This window comes from Stegostoma tigrinum, chromosome 14 (genome assembly GCF_030684315.1).
Source record: "Stegostoma tigrinum isolate sSteTig4 chromosome 14, sSteTig4.hap1, whole genome shotgun sequence".
Taxonomy (NCBI): Eukaryota; Metazoa; Chordata; class Chondrichthyes; order Orectolobiformes; family Stegostomatidae; genus Stegostoma; species Stegostoma tigrinum.
In genome coordinates, this window is record NC_081367.1 from 38,363,935 (window position 1) to 38,382,701 (window position 18,767).

The 18,767-nt window shown below is 40.1% G+C and overlaps 1 protein-coding gene across 3 annotated transcripts in view; it reads left to right on the plus strand.

Moving 5' to 3' along the window:
* The first annotated feature begins 13,512 nt into the window (after positions 1-13,512).
* The window catches only part of LOC125457520 (ephrin type-B receptor 3-like), a 92,686-nt gene continuing 87,431 nt past the window's right edge, over positions 13,513-18,767 (plus strand). For all 3 annotated transcript variants that reach the window (XM_048541816.2, XM_048541818.2, XM_048541820.2), the window contains exon 1: positions 13,513-13,672. In XM_048541816.2, coding sequence (XP_048397773.2) covers positions 13,618-13,672 — 55 coding nt within the window. In that variant the 5' untranslated portion in view covers positions 13,513-13,617. The remainder of the gene's footprint in view (positions 13,673-18,767) is intronic.

Genomic DNA, 18,767 nt, shown 5'->3' on the forward strand with positions numbered 1-18,767 from the left:
CAATTTATATTTTACTGTTTATAAGGACAGATATCTTAAATATATTTGATGTACGATACAATGAGATTGTGTAAATATTTCTCATGTCTCCCTGTTCAATTAATGAAGGTAAGAGTTGACTAACGAATAAGTTCTGTACCCACTGAAACTGGTGATTTCCCATGTGCTCTAGACAGTAATTAGATGACAAGCTCCTGATTGAAAAAGTGCATGCCAAATTTTCATTTTTTTTCAGATATCAATTTCCCAATTTTTATTATATTTTAGAAGAACTGGGGACTTGAGATGACGGGAGACATTCTGTGAGACAAGCAATGCCTCTCCCTTCCATATTTTCCATACCCAAAACTGCAATCATCTCCTCATTTCGAGGTCAAGATGGCAGCAGGCTAAGTCATCCCATTCGGAGCTCCACTCTGCTCACCAGTTCCCTTTCCTATTCCTTTCTTTTTTCTTCTTCTTCTCTCCCCTCTCTGCAGTAATTTTATTCCTCCCCACCCTACCCTAATCCTTTTAACGATCAGCTTCCTAGCCAAGGAGTTGGAAATGAATTGGGTTGTGTCTGGGAACCGTCTCAACTGGGAGTTGAATGTGCAGGCCATGTCTTGCAGCGACAGTGGATCGAGTGTGGGCTGGAGCGATGGCAGCGGATCACAGTGGGCTGGTTTGCTGGTGAGGATGGGGCCAGTGAGAGGGCAGTGGGCGGTGAGTGCGGGTTCGGTGAGGGGGCAGTGAGCACTGAGAGCAGGGTTGGTGAAGGGGCAGCAATCGGCGGTGAGAGCAGACGGGTAAGGCAGTGATGGTGCTGAAAGCGTGCCTCTCGCATGGCAGCGGTGGCAGCCTCCTGGGTGTCCTAGTGACAGGAACAATGGAGGCAATGGTGGTAGAAGAGTTTCTCCTGGCGATTAGAGGCAGTGGTGTTGGCAGCATAAGTGCAGCTCCTGTTGGTGGGACACTCAAGCTGGCCTAATCTTTGGTCTGTGGCTGGGCCCAAGTGCCAGCATCATTGTAAAGATGTGACCTGGGACTCCGAGTTCTAGGCTTTTGTTTATTTTGTTATCTTTTGGCTCTGTTAAATTTTTCATTTCTGGTTTTTGTAACCAAGTTGGTGCCAGTGAATCAGCAAAGTGAGGAGCTGGATGAACACAGCAGGCCAAGCAGCATCTTAGGAGCACAAAAGCTGACGCTTCAGGCCTAGACCCTTCATCACAAAAGGGGGATGGGGAAATTTTCTCCTCTGTCCATCTTTGATCCACCTCCCCCTCTCCCTATTAATTTCAGAACCATCTCCCCATCCCCTTTTTTGATGAAGGGTCTAGGCCTGAAGCATCAGCTTTTGTGCTCCTAAGATGCTGCTTGGCCTGGTGTGTTCATCCAGCTCCACACTTTGTTGTCTCGGATTCTACAGCATCTGCAGTTTCCATTATCTCTGGTGCCTGTGAATGGTGACTTTGTGTGATTTTCACTGTAGTTACATATTCCTAGTCTTAGAACATGTGACAAAATAAATCTAAATCTAAATCACCTGTGAATATAATAACAGGCCTTTTTTGTTATCAAATAGTCATTTGTACAATCATCTAAAGGTGTTATTCAATCATAATAAAGAATTCCAGGGATGATGTAATTAAGGAAAGGTTTTGAAGTATTTGGTTTTCCTTTGGTCAGCTGACTCTTCAGCAGCATTCAGAGTTATTTAAACATTCTCTCCATCGTAAGATCAGGAATGTGAATGTTCACTGATACTTGGACAGTGTTCAGCTCCATTTTCAATTATTCAAATAATAGAACAATCCATTCCCACATTCTGCAGATCTTGTTGGATAACAGGCTTGTGTTAACAAGTGGTGTATAACATTCACATCACAAAGGCCAATTACCATCTCCAACAAAAGGGAATTTAATTATCATCACTTGGCATACAATAGCATTGTCATCATCCCATTCCATCAACATTTTAGGAGATAATAACATTGACCAGAAACTTAACCAAACCAGTCATATAAAGACAATGGTTACAAGAACAAGTCAGAGGGTAGGAAATTTCCAATGAGTTACTCACCTCTTGACTCTCCTAAGCCTTTCCAGGACCAACAAGTAGCATGCCAAGAGTACTCTGGTGGAATACTCTCCACTTGCCTGCATGTATGCAGCCATATCAATATTTAGGAATCTCCACAACATCCAGGATATCGCAGCCCATTAAACTGGTTTCCATCAGCTTCCTAAACATTCGCTCCTTCACTCACCAGCACATCATGACTTCATTCTGTACCATCCACAAGAGGCACTCCAGTGACTTGCCAAATCTTTATTTGATAGTATCACCCAAACCTGTCAGCTCAGCCACTTAAGAGGGCAATGTTACATATAACAATGGGACAGCATCAGCGGCGAGTTGTACAAGTACACAACACTCTGAATTGGAAATATATTGCCATTTCTTCGGCATAGGGTCAAAACCCTGGAATCCTTTCCTGACTCCAATATAAGAGTACCTCACCATGTGGATTGCCACCATCACCTTTCTCAATGGCAGTCAAGAAGAAGCAATAAATGCTGGCCTTGTGATGGTCACAACCCAGGAATTGTTTCAAAAAGAACAGGGCATATTTTACTATTTTACGTTAAATGATGACACCATTCTCAGAGTAGAGAAACTAAATTGCATGTTTAGATACATGGCAAAGCTACACTCCCTAGAAGGTAATTTTGTTTTCAATATTATTGAAAATGATAGAAATATTCAAATAAGGTGGAAGGAGGGAAAGAATTTGAAGTATTTGTGAAAATGCAGGAGTCCTCTGATCTGATAACATGTATTATAGGAATATATGGGTGAAGTCTTGACTCACAAGTTTGAATTTTTTTGAGGAAGTGACAAAGATGATTGATAAGGGTAAGGCAGTGATGTTGTCAACATGGAACTTACTAAAGCATTTGATAAGGTCCTTCATGGTAGGCTGGTCTAGAAGATTAAGTTACATGGGATTCTTGGTGAGTTCATAAATTGCATATGAAATTGGCTTGGTCATTGAAGACATCAGGCAGTTGTGGAGGGGTGTCTTTCTGACTGGATGTCTGTGGCCAGTGGTCTTCCTCAAAGATCAGTGATGGAACCTCTGTTGTTTTTAATATGTATACAAATGGCTTGGATGGAAATATAGGTGGTCTAATGAGTTAGTTTGCAGACAACACAAAAAAATTTAGTGAAATTGTGGATAGTGAAGAAAGTTGTCAAAGGAAAAGGCAGGGTATGGATCATTTGAGAAGGTAGGCAGAGAAATGGCAGCAGGAGTTTAATCTGGGGGAGATGGAGTAGCTCATCTTCTGACTCTCCACAGGCTTTCAAAAACCCAACAGTCAGGCCATGAAATATACAAGTTGATAAGTCATACTGCAGTTGTAAATGGTTTTAGTTAGGCCACTTTTGGAGTATTATTTGCAGTTCTGGTCACCATGGTATAGGAAGGATGTGGGGTCTTTACAGAGGCTGCAAAAGAGGGTCACCAGGATTTAGACCTGGGTCGGAGTGTTTTGACATAAGAAGAGGTTGGACACACTTAGATTGTTTTTGCTAGAACTTTGGAGGCTGAGGGCAAACCTGATAGAAGTACATAAAATTATGAGCGGGATGAACAGAGCAGGCTTACATACTAAATGTTGGAAATGTGGAATCATGTCTCATATTTGATGCTGCGTAATTGGTTACACAAGTGTCAGCAGTCAGTACCTTGCTTGTTGTGAACAGCCAAAGGGACACGGTGTTTGAAATGATTCAGCAGTCTATGTGGTTTAAAGCCTAATTAACTAGCATCACATCAGTTCCAAAATTCATACACCAGATTCCTCATTATTGTGATAGAGCATATTTTTATCTTGAAGGTAGTGTCCTGTTGATGGTGAGTGGTAGAATAGCCAATTTTAAGGAATAAAAGTGATGGACTTAGGCCCATTCATAATACACAGCAAGAACTGATCTAATCAGGGTAACCACAGCTTGACTTTGATGTGCTCTATTTCAGTATCAAACTTGTGTGTTAGAAAAATGACTTGGGATCAATTTGTAAGGCAGTTGATTAGGCTATTCTTATGGTGCTGGAAATATGGGAATTCCAACACATATTTGATGAGTGAGGATAGGTTTGTGCTTGACAGTAGTGAGGAACTCCCTGGCCAATTGCTCAGTTAGCGCATCAAGCAATCATCCCATCAATGGGAGATAGGAAATATTATCTCAAGTTTTAAAACTTAGTTTTGTGACTACTACACCCCTTTCTTCCGGCTATTTTGTAATCGCCAAATTTCAGCCTAATGCTTTAAAATTACCTTAGCAGTAATGAATTAAAAACTTACATTCACTTAGATCAAGAGTGGACAATGAATGTTGACAGTACTGTGTAATTCAAGACCAGTTTTTTAAAAATAACATTACTGTTGAGGGCACCATTCTCAAAATGGTGTGCGTGCGTGCGTGTGCACACGCGCATTTCTGTGGAGAACTCGTGTCCACATACTGATTTTAGCAAATGGTAGCCAGTGTTCCAAGTAGATTATTTGTAAACACTTTAACATTCAGTTTCTGTTAACTACAACTGGTGCAAAGCCATTCTGGCATGAGGCTAAGATATTGACTGCTTCTGTTTGACAGCATCCAAAGTTGCGAAAGTTGCACTGCAAGATTTCTATTAGCTCAACATGAGTTTCAAATTGAAGCTATGTAAATTGTTACAAATAAGTAGCCTATTGAAAAATTCAGAAGACTAAAACCAATTACTTAAGCTGATGTAAATTAATCCAAAATTTCTACATACATTTAAGAATGCTCCCAATGTAAAAGATTAGCAGCCAGAAATTTCTATCAATTTCCTATTTTTAAACCAAGTGTAGTGCAAATGGTTTCAATGGGTCTTGACATTATTGAAATTCATTTGCAGAATATATGGGGTATTGGAAAGGCCAAAGTTTATTGCCTATCACTACCTGCCCTTGAGCAAGTGATGGTGAGCTGTCTGCTTGAAACCTGAAAGATCTGCTCGGTCATTTTTGAGGTCTTTTAAAGAGCCAACCACATTGCTGTGGCTCTGGCATGATATATTGATGAAATTGAGAAGCGATGGCAAGTTTCTTTCAGTGCAATGAGGTCATGTTCAGAGCCACCATTATAAATCATAACTTTTTGTTCAAATTTTTATTTAGTTTGATGGGAACTGTATTGACATTGCTTTAAATCAGTTGCTCTGAATTGCTCATCTAGTTACAAAAAAAATGCATACCATACTATTATTTAATGTTCAAAAAGCAACTTGAAGGAGCCGGGAGATAATGAAGAGTGCTTCGGTCTTGGTAATATAAAGAAAATGTCTAAAGTGAGGCTTATTTGCAAAAAGATAAGGCAAATTGACAATCTACTTACGTGTTGGAGTGTGGTTAATTTCAATAACATCAGAACAAGTCATAAGTTTCAACCATAAGGAATTTCATCACTGACTGTTTGAAATCTATCAAGCAACAATGATGAAGTAAGCACAACCATACTTTAAAGTTCCATATTTAATCAGAGTAAATTACAACTTATTGAATATCGTGAAATATGGAGAGGTTTTGTGGCTTAGTTAGTAGTGCCCAGTCACTGAGTCTGAAACACTGGGTTTAATCCTGCTCTAGAACTTGTTGGTCATGAAGGAGTGTTCATGATGTGGTTGAACAGGGTGTTAATCAGCTTCCCAATCCTTTCAACATGTTCCTGCTGTTCCCAAAAGGGAAATCAAAATGTGCAGGAAGATACAAAATAAATAAACCTGAAACCTTAAACATGTTTCTCCGTGTGTGATGAGTGTGTCCTGAATCTACAATATTTATTTCAGATTTCTATCATCCACAATGTTTTTATTTTACCATATTGGGTAAGTTGAATTAAAGTTATTTGAAATCATATTAGGGAAGAAGCAAGGCACTGACAGATAAATGTACTGCTACTGGCCATATGTACCTTCCATATTGTTAATGAAATGACCATACATTGTGTTTGAGGTGTTTGCAACAAAATGAAAAGAACCAAGTAATCAATACAGCATTATGCACAAACGAGGTGCAATTATTTATTCCTAGTCTAGTAAAAGATTTTTTTATAATAAAGGTCATTGATTCTGCAATGAGATGAAAGTTGGTTTGTAGTAAATAATCTTATATTGATCTTAAGAAGGCATGTATAAAATCTATATAATTTTTAATATTAACATAATTAAAACAGGTAAAGGCAGGTATTATTGGGAATGGTGGGGTTTCAAATTTAGATCACATTGAGGAAGAGTTGAATCCCATATCTTCCTTATTTATCAATTAGCTGTCTATTGAGATTCTGTCTCCCAATTAATATCTTATGTTCAACAACTTGCTACAAGCAGTCCATACGTATGAGAAGTGCATTTGACACAGTCACGCATTACAGATTTGTTTAGGGAATTTATCATTTGATCCTCAGTGGAAAAAGCATTACCTTGTATCTGAACTTTGTGGTATCTGTGGGAAGAATGGTGCTACCCAGTATTTTTCTCTCCTTTGATTGAGCGTAAGGGTACAATTAGTTTGCATCGTTTGAGGAGCAATCACTATTGAGTCTTAGCAGAAATAATCAGGTACAAATTACATTAGTTCCTTCTAAATTGTTACCAAAACTATGAGGCAACCTTTGAATAAGTCTGCATCACAAGATCTTACCATACTTTATCTTAACCTCACTCTGGCTTGCATGATGTTATCAAATTGGATGTAGCTCAATGCAATCTCCAACATTAGCCCTTTCAGAACCATTAGTTCACATAAGAAGTATCATCTCTGTCCTCAATTAATGATATTATCTAGTGGTTAAACAACACTTTGATTCTAATGTTCTTATGCTTGTCTTCACGTTCTTCCACAGGCTCACCCCACTTTATCATTGTCTTCTTCTCCAGCCCTAACATAATGTGAAGTACCTGCATTCCTCCAAATCTGACTTCTTGGGCATCCTCGGTTTTAACAACACCAGCACCAGTGGTCATGCTTTCAGTTGACAAGAGATATGGTTTGTAACATTCTTGCCTCTGGGTGGTAAGAAAATACATTCAATATCCACTGTAGATACTTAAACACAAATATCTAGGCTGACACTCCAGTGCAACACTAAGGATGTATTGCATATCAGAGTTGCCATTGTTTGGATAAGATATAAAACAAATGTTCTGTGTTCTTTTCCAGTTTGACATTAATGAATCTGTGATACTATTTGAACGATTAGCAATGAAGTTATTGCTTGTGTCCTGGCCAACATTTATTCCTCAATCAATATTACAAAAAGATCTGGTCAATATAACATATAAATCTGGGGTGGCACAATGGCTCAGTAGTTAACACTGCTGCCTCACAGGGACTTGGGTTTGATTCCACCCTTTTTGCGACTGCTAGTGTGGAGTTTGTACATTCTCCCTGTTTCCACTTGGGTTTCTGTTGAGTGCTCTAGTTTCCTCCTACAATCCAAAGATGTGTGGGTTAGGTGCATTGGCGATGCTAAATTGCCCATAGTGTCCAGGGATGTGTAGGTTAGGAGGATTACACGTAGGAGATGCAGGGCAGGGGCGTGGGTTCGGATGGGATCCTCTTTGAAGGTTCTCAATGGGCTGAATGGCCTGCATCCACACTCTACAGATTCTATGGATAACATTACTGTTTGTCAGAACTTGCTGTGTATAAATTGACTGAACAGTTTGAAAAATTCAATTATGAGGATACCTCAAAAATCTATTTCCTTGACTGTAGAGTAGTTTTGGGATGTTCTGGGTTTGGAAAAACTCTAGATAATTGCAAATCATTTTTTTATGCAAGGATGCATGTTTAAACTCTAGGCAGTGTTTATACTTATCCTGAGGCCAGAATGTGCAATACACAGGCAACATTTTACTTCTGTTCTGAAAAATGTTAAATGTTTTCAAGGCATGAGTTAAGATCTTTGGCTTTCCTGCATTGGAAACACCCATCCGTGTGCTTCCTCCCCCCTCCAGGCGGTTGTACTTTTTTAAACCAGTCTGAGACCACACTGAAGTCAGATACTAGGCAGTGACAAGACGAAAAGATGGGCGATGACTATCTTCAGATGGCATCCAGAGTCAGCGAACTTGAATTGTCTTTTATTTGTACGAAACTGGGACCAAAACAGGGCTACGAATCTGAGATAACAAACTGTGGAGAGATCAGGTTGGAGCATTCTGAAGCGGTAGACCTTGTTCATTTAATTAATATCGAATAATTCAGCTGCTTTCGCTTTCTGGCAGTCGCATATCGCGTTTTTTTAAAATCTTACTTAGTTTTTTTTATCTTTTTAATTCTGAGATTGTGTCTCGCTGCTGTAGTTTGTAGTTAGCATGTTTGCTAACCCGTAGGTGGCGCAAGAGGCTTGGCCTTGAACCAGTGTTTCCTTTTCATGAACTCACTTCAGGATACAGACAAGAAATAAATAATACATTTGGCAACACATTGGCAATATGCTCCGGATGTAACCTTCTCTCGTGTTCCAGAAGCCTTTATGCTGCAGGCCCTGCCTGTGGACGAGTTACTGACGATGACTCATGTATCACCTATTACCATTTAGGATTACCATACAGGTTGCTGGACAGAAACAAGTGAGAAGATTATGTAGTGATCGCACATTTCTAACTAGCCGTGAATAAACTACCAGAGCAAGGGTCTAGTACGCTTCCGAAAATAGAAATGCGCTTGAAGATCTGTTTTGCTGAAAATATTCACAAGTGATCGCAGTCCCCCCATCTCACAAACATGTGTTTTATCTTAAAATAAGGCAGTATGCATATCACCTCGAACAAAGAGTTCAAATCCCAATACTTTAGAAGCAATTTCACTTCGGCTTAGCAATATGTTTCCAGACACTCCGGATGTTCAGGGAAGTGATCAGAAGTGACTGGAAACTGTAAACTGTCGTGTTATTAATTACCAGTGCTTGGTTTAATGCTTCTCCTTAATCCCTACCCAGTCTGGAGAATTATTGACTGCAGCAAGGAAAGGAACATAAATATAAAATGGACCTCTTTAAAAAAAAACACCGGATCTTTCCACTTTGGTTACGTCCTATCTAAGTACTTTATTTTTAAAATTGCTGGTAAAAAACTTACTAAGGGCAAGCGGCTGAGTTATGTTTCAGTAATTAGCTGAAAGCAGTTACTTTGATTTCGCTAAAAACCACATATTTTAAATATCCCGGGAGTCGTTTGATCAACAGCCGGTCACTCTAATCTGGCTGCGCATCACTCGATCAGAAAATTCACTGCTACCGAACTATCCGGATAGAAAGTTCAGCAAACGGTAGCGTGTATGGGAATGAATTTCATTTTCCCGAACCTTCCTTCCGACCCGGATCGCTGCAAGACCCTGGACTGGATGAGGTGAAAGTCAGATTGACGGTAGAGAAATCTCCCAGAGCCATAATTCAATTTTACACTTAACTCATTCATTTCAGCCTCTCTCCATCTCCACCCGCACCACCCCCCACCCCCCCCCCCCACCGTTCGAGAGGTTAGACAATTCGAAAGGTGTCAAGTTTGCTGCTGACAGGTTGTTTCCGTGAGCTTCCGTGTGAAATGCTTCCCCTCCCAGAAGCAAATGACCCGGTGAAATTCACACGTCGCTGCACCGTCTCAGACCGCTCGATTCATCAACTTTCAGCTCACTTACATCTGACTTCAGCACGGCAATGTGGTTCCATAAGAAAAGACCTGCACAGAACACGGGTCTCTTTTACAGAAAGAATGCAATGATGTTTCTTCACCTAATATCAGGATATCATCAAACCAAGCCTTGCAAGGTGCTATTCACACACAAATTTACACCAAACATTGGTGGCACCGAGTTGAAGTTGGTTGTTTATAAAGTCCCCTTTGTCACAATTAGTTTTGCTGTGCTTCATTTTCCTGTCATGTAAATGATTAAACATGAGTTGCTGCTGCCTTGTAAACTCCGATTTTTTGGAGGAATGCTAGGCTCTGCGCTTGATGTCAGGTTCTGGTGACAGGCGCTCGCAAAGAGCGGAGAGAAAGTAAACCAAAGTGGGGGATAGAAACAGCCAGGGACTTATTACCTGCGTTTTATAAAGACGGCTGTATTGCAGACAAGGGAAAAGACTCTATGCCTCGGTATGACCGACAGAATTGAAATTGTACTTAAGCACTCATGCTTAAAGACTATGTGCCGCTGTATTATTCCAAGAGCAAAATGTCAGGTTATGAGTTGTAGCAGTACGGTTTGAAATCCTGACAAAGACTGTGCAGGAGAATTACTCATTTACTTCAGGGCTACTTGACAAGCTCCGCAGGTGAAAGAAGCCAGCTTTCAGTGACTCATGGAGTTTCTGATGATGAGTCGTTTCCAGGTTGTTGCTCACCTGTCTGATACATTCCCAGAATCCGAGTGGTAACCGAGGCGACTGAGTCATTAAAGCATCGGAAGTCGCGATTTGTTTCTTTTAGTCATTCACTTTGGTTGCATGGTCTGACTTTTCTTTTTGGAAACGTGTGAAAGTAACGTGCCTTTAATTAAACATGTGTAAACGATAATATTGCACCTAATAAATATACATACATTAACACTAGTTTGTGTGCACTTATTCACTAATAAATTATAAAATAATGCCAACTATCAATAACGTTTGGCATAATCTGAAGCTATAATCTGGTACGTTGTGTATTTGTGCGAATAAAACCCAATGACATAAATATAACATAGCAATGTATAAGGCACAGTAGTGGTAATAACATGACATGGTTTGTACGTATGTGAAAATCATATTCGAACACTTCTCACCTCACCTTCACTTCCATTTAAGGGAATCATTCTTAATTTTATTTTAACTTTGAAGACTTTCGCTGGATGAATCTATGAAAGTTCTGTTTCCATTGTCTAATTTAATTCGTGAAAGAAACCAGCTACAAGACTTTAACATGACATTTCACAGTTCAAGTCGAAATGTTAAAATACAAGCCTTGCACATTAAAAAAATGTTTTCCAGAGATGCTATGACATCATTAAGCTCCTGTTTATACCAGGGGATATTCCCCTGACTGTGTAAATTCTAATCAAACAGTAGTTGTGGGTTAATGGATGAACAACAATGAACGAGAGCACGACACAGAGACCCCCTCACACATCTCCATCTCAAATATGAGAAAAGTGATGAGAAACATGCTTGTAAGGACTGAGATTTTTTATTTAAGAACATTATAGAGAACGTCGCGTAGCTTTAGAATGGCTGTTTTGCAAATTAAATAGGATGTTTTGAACTCGAATTTAGAATTGGGCCCGTTTTGACCGACTGTATAAGAATCCGTGGTAACATTAGGGGCAATGCACCAGTCTGTTTTTTAGACACACTGGTTCTGCAAACGTAACCATGCAATGATACTTTAGAATTCCAAAGATTTGCTGATATATCGAGATGTATTTGTCATTCAGGACTGCTCTATTTAATTTACTCATTAAACACATGATTTACAACATCAACCTGATTACATGAAATGACATCCGCGATTAATTAAAGCAAGAAGGAGACAACAGTATTGTTGTAATGCAGCGTGGAACGTAAAGTGAATGGGACGTTTAGGTGGGTCAGGTTGGGGGGTAAATTTGCTGCTGTATAACAAGGATAGACGTGACTATGCTTGGGAAATCCCTTCACTTAATACATTGAAAACAAATTGAAAGTTACTGTAAATTGTTTATTCAGCCGACTGCATTTAAGTATATTCCCAATAAGCAATGTAGTTTAAAACTCAAACTTACCTCTATTATTTCTATAAACTCCACATCTCTTAATTGCACAATAAAATAAGTATAATTTTTGCTGACAAGCTCGAACATTTGTTTTGAATTATATTTTCCCCCTGCCATTCTAAATTGTCCCCATTCTTAGCATGAAGCAGCGGGGATCTAAATCCCTCATCAGGCTATTTACTCTGGCGAATTCACTGTTTGGATGTTCACAAATACGTGTTCATTTGGATTGTGTGGATATCCATTGGATTCAATAATGGCAGGTCAATGTGCTTCGATTGGAACCGCAGTGTTTGTTCATGGGCACGAGATTTACATTTGACAGGGAAAGTGATACATCAGGAAATATCGAATGTGCTCAAATTGTCACCAAATGTCAGAAACGTTTGCATACCTCACTGCACAATACAGAGCACAGCGCACACATATATACACAAGGAACACCTCTTGAATTAGCCAAACAAGGTCAGAAGTCGTAAAAGAGGCCAGGGCAAGTATGGTGGAATTCTTACTGCTAGGGCGGGAACTACAGGGAGAATCAACGTTGCCTACTTTTTGTAGAGCCGTTGCCTCCAACAAATCACGGCGCACTCTTAGGCACAAAACGTTAAATTAATTATCTCAAAGAGTTTGGTTTAACTGTTTCGAATGGATCGTTATTATTAGAGATTTGCAGCATTTCTGTGGTTCCTTCCAATGAGTAGGATTTTAACAATTAGCTCTCAGGAATATCATACTCAGCCATGGTTTCGAATTAATAATGAATGCAACAAGAAATATTTCTGAAAAAAAAGGAAACATTAAGTTGTGAGCACTGTCAAACTTGCCTGATAAGAAAAAAAATTGGACTAGCAAAACCAGTTCGAAACAATATTCTGTATTTCTTCCTAAAACGTTCAAAATACTGTAGCAAGGATGCATTGTAGTAATGTGTTGAACAGTTTTTTAAGTTAATTTTCTGTTCCTGCACTATTTTCTGCTGTGCTGTTTTTAATCTATTAAAGACTATAATTAAATTGAGCGTCAAGGACCGAGAAGTCTGTTTTACACCTGAACAGATGTGCGTTCCTTGTTAAAACAGCACTTTTAGTATTTTACAGTAATCACAACCTTCAGACTTGAGGTCTGATTATTGTCAACGATGTATACAGTACGTACATTTTAGAAAAATACTGGTTTTTTTAAAAATTGCGGACTATGTAATTTTTATTTGCGTTAAAGGTACTTAAAAGGTAGCGAGGTAGTGTAACAGTCTGGGGAAGCAGCGACTGAGTTTGAAGATTCCGAACTTGGTGAGATGCCAATATGACGAATAGACGGACTGATTGGTAAACAAATTACCTGTATGTCTGTGTAATGACCTATTTGTCAATACCATTTATACGCTGCGCTGTAGTTGAAAGCTCGGTAATACGTGTGTAACCTTCACTGATTTGAGTAATAAATCGATAATTCCCTGCGAAGCCCTGTAGGGTCTTTTTGTTAAAAGAGCCTGGTGTCCATTTGTCCGGGTCTAGTTCACTTTGCTGTGGGACTTGGAAGTGCTGAGGATGGTGGAGGCCGGTAGGAGGCGCTCGGAGCACATAGCCCAGTGAGCACATAGCCTCTCGGGTGCAGCAATGAATCGCTGAGCCTGTGGGCGGACTGGCCTCTTCTGATTGACAGCGCGACTGGCTTTCCCAGCAAGCCGCACTCATTCACCACTGATTCCTGACCAAGTGCCAGAGTGATCGAGAGAGCAGTGTGAGCTCAACACTGGAATAAGACGAGGCGAGGAGAGGGGAAGTGGTCAACGTTAACAATATGGATATCTCGGTGTTTTTGTGCTGCTTCTTCCCGCTCACCGTGGCTGTTGAAGGTAGGGCAGCTTCTCAGTGGTCCCATTACTCTTAACATTTTGATGTAGCGCAGCAGTTTCAACTGGATCCATTCGGGGGGACGGAGAAGGCAACAAGATCGCGGCAACTACATGCAAGTCTCTGAGTCCACCTGATCGGAAAATTCTCATATTTTACGTGCAATCCCGTCTATTCGTACCTGTTACGGACCTATAGCATTATATAGAAGCAGTTGCTGCGTAAACTTATGCCTTAAGAGTTCATTACTTCACATTTGCTGCTATCTGATATCTTCTTCTGTGCAATGCAAGAAAGGACGCCGATAGTTAACAGTTGTTAACACCGTATACATTCTGAAGCGGCCAGGTTGAAATTTCCAGTCCATAGATGAGCTTTAGTTTGGCGACGGTAGCTGCATCTCGGCTGCAGCCAAGAATTACTGGGTCTACAATCCTGAGGATTGCAGTTTCATTCTGTGCCCCCCCCCCCTTTTTTTGTTGGGTGGTAATTGGAAAGGGGGAGGGAGGTAGTGAAAGCTGAGAAAATGTTATGGAGGAAGTTTGTTGGTTCTGACGATCGGCCAAACCTGACTGGTACCTGGCAGTGAAGAACCCAACCTCCCGGAGTTTTCCCTATCCATATCGAGGCGAGTAATCAGTACCAGCGAGCAACACATTTCTATACGCCGCAGTGTTGTGCTCTACACTGCATCGTTGTTCAGACGCTGCAAATTTAAACAAGATCCTGATAAGGCATGGACGCCCGGATCTTTAGGAAGACGCTGTCGTACGGAAGTGTGGGGATTTTCTCTTTTTTTTCAATGTGTGTGCTGTAATTGTTGAGTTTGGGAGTAGCAAGGAACTTCTTAAAATGGGGGAGGGGGGGGCAACTTTTATCTGCAAGCATTCAGATTTAGGAACCCGAGTCAGGCTGAATCAAACTGTCAAGGTTTCAGTGGATTTTAAGAGTGCTATTTGCCACCCATGAATATCAGAGTTTCGGTGGCCGTAGAAATCCAGATTCTCTAATAGCAAGCCTTGTCTCGTCTGGCCTTAGCTGAGTGAAATTTGTACCGATTGGAACCAGCTGCCCAATTCTTATCCGAAGATAGGAGGAAAATCACGGGGAAATTTACAGGCAGTTCTGTTCATTGGAACTTGCGTCCAACCTTGGACGACTTTAAATGCTGCCCGTGTACGAGGTGAGAGACCTGGCTAGAATGTCTTTTAACTATTTATTTCCCCCATTCAGTCTCATCCAATTGGACTGTTGGCGTCCATGATGCTTTCGATAAACCCTTCAGTTGCTTTCAAAAAGACAACATTTAAAAGTTAATCAGTCAGCCGATTAACAAGGAACTTGACAAAGACTCAATCACAGCATTTTACAGTTGCTGAGAAACGCCAGATTTCCGTACGAAACAATGGTTGCGAGCTGCAACATTGACTGTAATTAACTTCTACACACCCACCACATTAAACAGCAGCTATGTTCGGGAGCTGACTGTGATAGCGTAAAAGCTATATACGGATATACGATCAGATCTTGAAGCGGGCAGCAGGTCGTATTCTTGGAAATTCTCACTGCAGTGAGCTCTTCGGTTCTATATTTCATAATCTGTTAAACTGTCAGATAGTCAAAGCGCAGTGGGCCGTCGGTTAACAGGGCAGTTAGAACAAGGTTTCCTGCGCTAAATTGGCGGCTGCCATCTTCCGAATCGGTTACGAATTCCAGAGGCCATGAGAGCTACGATCGGACACGGGCTGTTTGTTCCAGAGCGGTGGTAATAAGGCGACACTAGTGTCACTTGGAGAAAATTCCTTACTATAATTCACAGTTCAGACTCAATATTCTCATTATCAATCCTGCACCAAAATTCCACGTCATTCCTGCTGTTTCTTCCTGGGCAAACCTATGGAATTAGTTGCTTATTGTCACTGTTTAATCTTCCCTAAGACTCCATAAAGCCAACAGCGGGCTTTCTGAGTGGAATCCTGTAATTAAGACACCATCAGTACTAGATTCACAAAAAGTACCCACACTTGAGTGTTTTTAATCCCAGAATATCATTTAAATATTTGTTCACATCAAGTTGAGTCAAACGTAATCAGAGTATTGTCGAATTTTGCTTTGGAGCTTCGCTTGTGGATATTATGGCCTAAAGGGCTTATGTGGTCAAATAATAGTCACATCAAGAGTTCCCCGCTGAATTCTGTAAACCTCATCTATGTCCAATGAACAAAACAATAAGAATTCAAATGTGAGAAAGTTGGACCTAATCATATCCATGAAATGAGTCATGTTTGCGTACGTTAAAAGATGTCCTGTACATATTTAAATGGGCAAGACAATATTTGATCACGAAAAAAAACTTTGGTAATTTGTATTCCATTCTGTAACAAAACTAGAAAGTAACAAGATTGTTCAGAATTTCATTTTTTAAGATGAGACTTTGTAAAATCACTACAAATTACTGAAATAGGTTCTATTGGTGAAGACTCCTAAAAAAGAGTTCTTTACGTAAAATGCTGGAGTTTGGCTTATATTTCTGTTGATTTTTGCTCTTACATAATTCAGGAAGGTGTAACACACCGTGAGGAAAACGATAAACACACAAAGCGAGCAGAGACAGTTTCATATTTCTGTTCTTATAGTTAGGTTTCCCAAGTAAAATTTGAGAATTATCCATTGAGCAGTGATGGCTGGTACCCTTCAGTAGGTATGAAGTTCTTGTTGAAGTTTTACTGAAGGGAGCCGGGCTGGCAATTTGGATAAAGTAGCTATTTAGAGATGGGGTTTCTCCACGTGTTGACCGTGCTATGGGGACTCTGTGTTCCCCCCTTTTGCCGGCAGCACGATTCCTTCATTCAAAGCAGACATGGAAGGAGGCTGGACGGTGTGAATTTCAGTATGCTCCTGGGATCCTTTTTGTCTGAAGTGAATTTCGCACATTACTACTAGCTTCACCCCCCCCCCCCCCCTTCCTTTCTTCTACATTTCCATAAAAGAAACCGATCTAAGGAAGGTAGCCTGGTTACAAAGCTGCTCATGTGGCAGTCCGCTGTAGGTTCTGGTTTCAGAGTTGCGTGCTTGCTTCTTGTGGCGTTTCCAGCACGAGAGCCGGCGCATTCAATTGCTTTCAGTGGATTTATTTTTAAGGAAACAAATCTCCCAGATACCATGACAGCACATTAAGTAAACAACTACAGGAAGAATTGGCATTTCTCGCGTGTTCTTTATGCTTGTGTGTTTTTTGACTCATTAGAACCACCGGGTTGTGATTGGGTTTACAAAGCAAAACTTCCGGTTATTCATAAGCAGCGCTTCTCTAATCCAGACATTTGATAATTTTTAAAATTATTATGGACACCACAACGAGAGCGGTACTTCGCTTGTAACTAGACACGTGTAATCAAAAGAAAATGTTCGGGGCAATTCGACCAATTAATGCGAGTTGTCTGTAATATCTGCCCTGGAGATTACCACACAAGTGAGTTGAAACAAACATTTCAGGGTTGGTGGTTAGCCTGGCGGCATGTGTGGACAGATAATGAGAACCTGGGTGCTGCAAAGGTTCACCAGAGATAAAGAGGGAATGTCCCGTCTTTACATTGCTTGTCCAAACCTGTGGCTCCACGTAATTGATATCGCATCTATGACTTCTAGACTGTGGCTAGAACAGGAACCAGCGTTCACCAACAATGAAGTAAATAAAGTTTGAATGATCGCGCATCTCCGTGTTTCTGCGATTATAATCTGTCTTGCTTGCTGTGGAGCAAAGGTAACTCTTTTTATATGCGCAAGGAGACCCTTGTTGGGAACCGGTTTTTAAGTATTGGAAAGTCACTGCACATACACTGTCCTTTTGCACTGGAAAGATGAATTGCACAAGTATTGCAGAGCTTGCAGTTTTAAATCCTGAGGCATGAACTGTCATCAAGAGGGCAGGAAGAGGTCGTGAACTTGCTGATGGAAAAGCTGAAAGCATTGGCGCAAAAGCGACGGAACCTCACTAGCAAAATGGCAGACAAATAAGCATCATATTTGCAAAATGCATGATGAGTCTAGGCACTGTTGGAAAAGGGTCATATTAATACTTTCAAAAGTTTTTTTTAAAAATAAATCTTATTGCTTATGGTTTATTAATTGTTTGTATCTTACCATTTCAGTGCACTGTTTCCTTAACCAGTTCCTGCCATTTTGGACCGTCAAATTTAAGTGTGGAATTATTCGCATTAATTTAGTACATCACTTCACGGGTTCGTAGGCCAGACATTGAACATTAAAACAATCACTTGGTAGAGTGAGGTAGTAGATTCAGAAATATAGCTTATTTCCTAATGTTTTACCTGATGTGAATACCAAATCAAAAGATAGATAGATAGTGAGATGGATACCAGACTATGTATCATACTTTGGGGTGAGAGGGGGAGCTGTAGGTTAGACACTTTTAGTCTTACGAAAAGTACAAACATTAACTAACACTTTATGTAACGCTGAATAGCAACATGACACTTTTTAAAATTATTACATTGCTATTCAGCGTTACATAAAGTTTTTTTTAAAAAGTTTAGTACGTAAACTTTGATCCTGAAGTGTGATCAAAATGAAAATGCTGTTTTTAAAGTAGAGCATAAAGTCGTGAAATGCGTTGGGTGTTCCCTTGTTTCTATAGTACTAGGTTTTGTGTCTTTTCCTGCAGCCAATTCAAAAACAGATATTCTAGCTGGAACTGGATTAAAAATTGTTTATGGTTACGTAAATCAAAGATGAAAAATCATGACTTACAATTTGCTAGGAAGCAAACACCATGCTAAGGGAAGAAGTCTTGGTTTGAACATTGGTTCCATCTTTGACTAGCTGTGAGAAAACAAATATCATGCAGGCTTGTTCTGTATCCTGCTCCTTGCAAGTTTATTTCTCAGTAACATGAAAGTTGAAAATAAGTATATGTGGTTGCTTGTTTGTTAATGCAAGCCAATGGATTAAGCACAAAGAACAATTTTTAAAAAAACAAGAGTACATTTTCAATATGACTAACTTTTTCTTTTCAAATAGCTTTTGTTCAGATCAATGTTTCAAAGAAATGCAGTGTTGTTTATTGTATGTACGCAG